This window comes from Penaeus japonicus, unplaced genomic scaffold (genome assembly GCF_977035675.1).
Source record: "Penaeus japonicus unplaced genomic scaffold, GWHDUDI00000001_assembly GWHDUDI00000002, whole genome shotgun sequence".
Lineage (NCBI taxonomy): Eukaryota > Metazoa > Arthropoda > Malacostraca > Decapoda > Penaeidae > Penaeus > Penaeus japonicus.
In genome coordinates, this window is record NW_028234404.1 from 47,938,854 (window position 1) to 47,943,853 (window position 5,000).

At 42.8% G+C, this 5,000-nt stretch overlaps 1 protein-coding gene across 1 annotated transcript in view; it reads left to right on the top strand.

The window, feature by feature from the left end:
* LOC122264187 (uncharacterized) overlaps positions 1-5,000 on the top strand; it is a 152,599-nt gene that overhangs the window by 146,926 nt on the left and 673 nt on the right. The window contains exon 3 of the mRNA XM_086552345.1: positions 1,910-5,000. This exon is cut by the window's right edge and continues 673 nt beyond it. Coding sequence (XP_086408471.1) covers positions 1,910-3,828 — 1,919 coding nt within the window. The 3' untranslated portion in view covers positions 3,829-5,000. The remainder of the gene's footprint in view (positions 1-1,909) is intronic.

Below are 5,000 nucleotides of genomic sequence, written 5' to 3' on the forward strand. Positions count from 1 at the left end.
TATCTATATATATATATATATATATATATATATATATATATATATATATATATATAAACCAATAGATAAATAAATGAATAAATAAATGAAAAAAAAAACATCAATACAAACATACAACTAAATCAGACCTAACCATGTACTCCAGTTTTCAAGTAGACAACCTTAGATGCAGACATATAAAGATACAAAAATAACAGACGTTATTTTTTCGTTTCTTCCGCAAATTCTTCGGTCAAGTAATTTAACTCTTTCTTTCTTTCCCCTTTCCTTATGCCCCGCCGGTACCTTTGGGTGTCTCCTATGCACATTTTCCGTTATTTCTTTCCCTCTCTCTCGCTTCATTTTTATCATTATCATTATCTTTATTATTATCAATAGTATTGTTAGCATTATCATGATTATCATTAGCATTAGTGTTGATACTGTTATCCTTATTTACCATCATTATTATCATCATTATCATAATTTCTGTTATTATTATCATCATCATCACTATTATCAGCATTACGATCTTCATTATCATCATTATTACCTTTATATAATCCTTGTTATCATCTTTGCCATCATTATCTTTAGTAGTGATCTTACTATCAGCGTCTATCTTTAATAGTACTGTTATCATTATAATCATTATCATTATCATCATTATTACTATCTATGTCGTTGATGATGATAACAGTGTCATTTATCATCACTTTACTTTTACCATTATCATGATACTGACAATAATTATTATCATCATTATTATCATTATCATCATTAACTGCCATTACTATCATCATTATCATTATTATTGCCATTATCATTAGCAATAGTAGTGTGGTAGTATTATCATTCTGACCATCATCACCATAAGTATCACTACATCAACATTATTATCATCATTATTATAATCCTTATTATTATTATCAGAAGAGAGAGAGAGAGAGAAAGAGAGAGAGAAGGCGAGAGATAAAGCTAAGGAAGACAAAAAGAGACAAACGAGCGAAAAAAAGAAAGAAAGAAACTAACGTACTAAGAACGAAACACACGCACCCACACACACACAAAAAAACTTTCCATTTGTCTTCGTTTGACCAGATAACTGCATTTGAACCTACTACGGAGACGCTACCCAGAGATCATCCCTCCCCCTCCCCTCCCCCCCTCCTCCTCTTCCTCCTCCCCCTACCATCCCCTTCCCTCCCTCTATAGTCCCCCATACCCCCAAACCACCCTCCTACCACAGCCTCCTTCCCACCCACCCCACCCCCCGACCCCGTAACTCCCTCGAGCTGAGAAAAAGCATCTCGGTTCCAGTCATATGCCGTATCATCCTTACGTGAAGTCATATCATGTTCGCTTAACCGTTGGACGGCGTCTGACTCGCTCGGTTCTTGACGCTGTGTCTCTTAATGAAAACTCTCTCAGGGAGGTGTTGCTTTTGTCGTTTTTGTTGGTGGCGGTGTTAGCATTCTTGTCATTGATGTTTTTGTTACTGTTATAATATTGGTAATAATGATATTCATAAGGATGTAAATAATTATAGAAATGATAATAGTTATCATTACCATTGGTGTTATTGTTGTTACTATCATAACTATCGTTATTATTATTATCATCATCACCATCATCATCATAATTATGATTTTTTTTATACTGCTAATGATAATAATACCTCTCATTATTATCATATCATTAATGTTTTTATCATCTCCATTATCACTATTATTGTTATGCTTATCATTGCTGTTATATCTATCGTTATAATCAGTACTGTCACTAAGATTACAATTAATATCATTATCTTTATCATTAACTTTGCTATCACCGTTTTTCCACTATTGTTAGCATGTCTGCCATTTCCCGACGAATCAACTATATCCGGTGCGCCTTCAGTAGTCCCTCTAACACCTCTCCTGATTTCCAGATGCGCCGTCGGCAGGAGGCATCTTATCGAGAGTGTTCCCCGAGGGCTTCAAACGGTCTTCCTTGGACGAGGCTAGCAGTCCAGCAGCCGGCAGCATCGACTACCCTGACGCCCCTGCCAAGACGGTAGTTAAAAGGTCCACCGAGATCCCCGACGGGTACATGGCGGCCATGGGATACAACCCCATGAATGCCTGGGCGAAGAGGAACGGCTACGACCCCGGGTACGAGGCTTACATGCAGAGCCTCGCGTACGATCCCACGATGGCCTTTGGCAAGAGACAGCCCAAGAGGAACGACGGCTATCAGGCGTACATGCAGACCCTCAACTACGATCCTACAGCTGCCTGGGGGAAAAGGAGTGACTACGACGCCTATCTCCAGAGCACGGGATACGACCCCATGGCGGTTTATGCCAAGAAGACAGTCAAGCGGAGCAGTGACTACCCTTCGGTGTACCAGGAAATTCCAAGTGGGCCCAGAAAAGATGAAGAATTCGGGGAAATCTACTACCCACAACACTTCTTCAACGCTGAAATAAAGAAACAAGATCCTTACATGGACATGTACTTACCCAACCAATACATGCATAGCTTCAAGAGGTCCATCACGCCTTACCTTCTTTCCGTGGCGTCGAACGACTGGAAGAGAGCACCGAACGAGATGGGGGCGCAGGGCTTCCACGAAGGAATTTTCACGCACAATTTCGGCGACTTCTCACCCGTCAAGAAACGCGGCAAGAGAGAGGCCGACCCCTCGGGATCGGCGGGGAAAGAATCGGATTTGGCATCAAATGACGGAGACTACGAAGACTTTGCCATGGCAAAACGGCGACTGGGCATGGGAGCGAGTGGATTCCATGGCGACACTTTCAGTCAAGGATTCGGCGATTTCTCTACCATGAAGAAGCGCCGTCTGGGCATGGGAGCCAGCGGATTCCACGGAGATACATTCAGCCAAGGGTTTGGAGACTTCTCCACCATGAAGAAGCGCCGAATGGGAATGGGCGCAAGCGGGTTTCACGGAGACACCTTTAATGAGGGATTCGGGGACTTCTCCACGATGAAGAAACGGCGCCTGGGTATGGATGCCAGCGGTTTCTACGGAGACACCTTTAGTCAAGGCTTCGGGGACTTCTCCACCATGAAGAAGCGGCGACTCGGCATGGGAGCCAGTGGGTTCCATGGAGACACCTTCAGCCAGGGCTTCGGAGACTTCTCCACCATGAAGAAGCGCCGACTGGGAATGGGCGCCAGCGGCTTCCACGGAGACACCTTCAGCCAGGGCTTCGGGGATTTCTCCACCATGAAAAAGAGGAGGCCGGAGATGGACTCCAGTGGATTTTACGGCGACACGTTCAGTAACGGTTTCGGGAGTTTCTACACCATGAAACGGCGACCAGAAATGGATTCGAGTGGATTCTACGGCGACACCTTTTCGAACGGCTTCGGAGACTTTGCCACCATGAAAAAGAAAGACGAAGACGAAGGCTCTCAGGCCACACAGACCAGTGAACACGACAAGAAGTCAACGAGAAGAAAGCGACAGGCTGGAGACATCATTTATGCTGAAACTCACAAGGCAGACCCCAACGACCAGGGACAGGCGATGGACTCCAGCATTTACGAGCTGAGGGTCCCACAGCAGCAAGATGGCCGACCAAAGAGGAACCTCGAGGGAAGTGACCTCATGGAAGTCGAAATGAAGCCGCCCGTGGAGACCGATCTCAGGCCCCGCAGCCGCAGAGGCGCCGGCAGCGGTGACCTCATCGCAGACTACCCGGTGACGTACGTGGCCGAGGAGGAGGCTGCGGCCCCAGGGCGCTCCCGAACGCTCGCCAAGCGATCTGCTGCGGCGGAAGCGGCCGAGCCCTTCACCGACGCTTTGGGCGGCTTCGAGACCATGAAGAGGCGGCGATGAGCAGCTGCCTCCGCGACGTCCGGCCACCGCTCGCCCCAGGACCCTCCGCCCTTCCGTGTGGCCGCCTCCGTCACTGATTGATTGGCCTGCGATCGGAATTCCTTTTTCTCTACGATATGTCTGTTCAATGGGAAAACAAGGCTAGGCATCATTACTTCAAGTGAAACATTCTTTCCCTTTCTCTTTTGTCTTTGTTTAAAAACTGTTTTTTACATATTAGCCAAAGATTATTGAAAAGGTACCTCATCTGCTGTTGATAACAAAATTATGTGTGCGTGTGTATGTATATGCATAAGTGCATATATATGTGTATATATATATGTATATATATATATATATATATATGTATATATATATATAATATATATATATATATACAAATACAAATATATACATTTTATCTCAGCTTCCCTTGCATTTGGCCGAAAGAAAATACAAAGGATCTTCAAGTCATATATTATTCAAATTCACGTGTAAGCATGCTATTTAACATACATACGCATACATAAACATAAACTCACATATACACATATACATAAAAATGTGTGCATATATGTATATATACATATATATGGATGAGTGTGTATGTATATATATATATATATATATATATATATATATATATATATATATATATATATATATATATATATATATATATATATCAGAGGTATGCGACCAATGTTATCAACAGTTAAAAGTTCTTTTACTATTGCTATTGATGTAATAAATTCTACGATATTGAAAGTAGTTTTTAGTGATCCAGAAGCTTGCAGCTCCTGACTGAACTTAGAGAACGAAAGTACATCCAGTTCACATCTCTTGTGTACATAAAAGGAAACACAGGCGCTCTCCCCTTTTGTTCTTGACGATGTTTCTTTCTTCCATTCCCTTCTACCCCACCACCACTCTCCTCCCCCTACCCCCTTCCTACTGAGGCTGGGACCTACTCCCCCGATCAATCCACGGAAACAAGTTGATAATCAAACTGTTATTTTTTATTCATTTTGAAGATTGGTGGTGCGATAGAGGTGTTTATTCTCCGTCTCAAAGAAAGAAATCTAAAAGTTATCTGTCAATGTTGAAGGTATGCTTCGTGTTTTATTGTAGAATCCTGAGTCCGTTTTTCCCGGAGGAGAAAGCAGTGGAACGAGAACAGACATATTATAGTC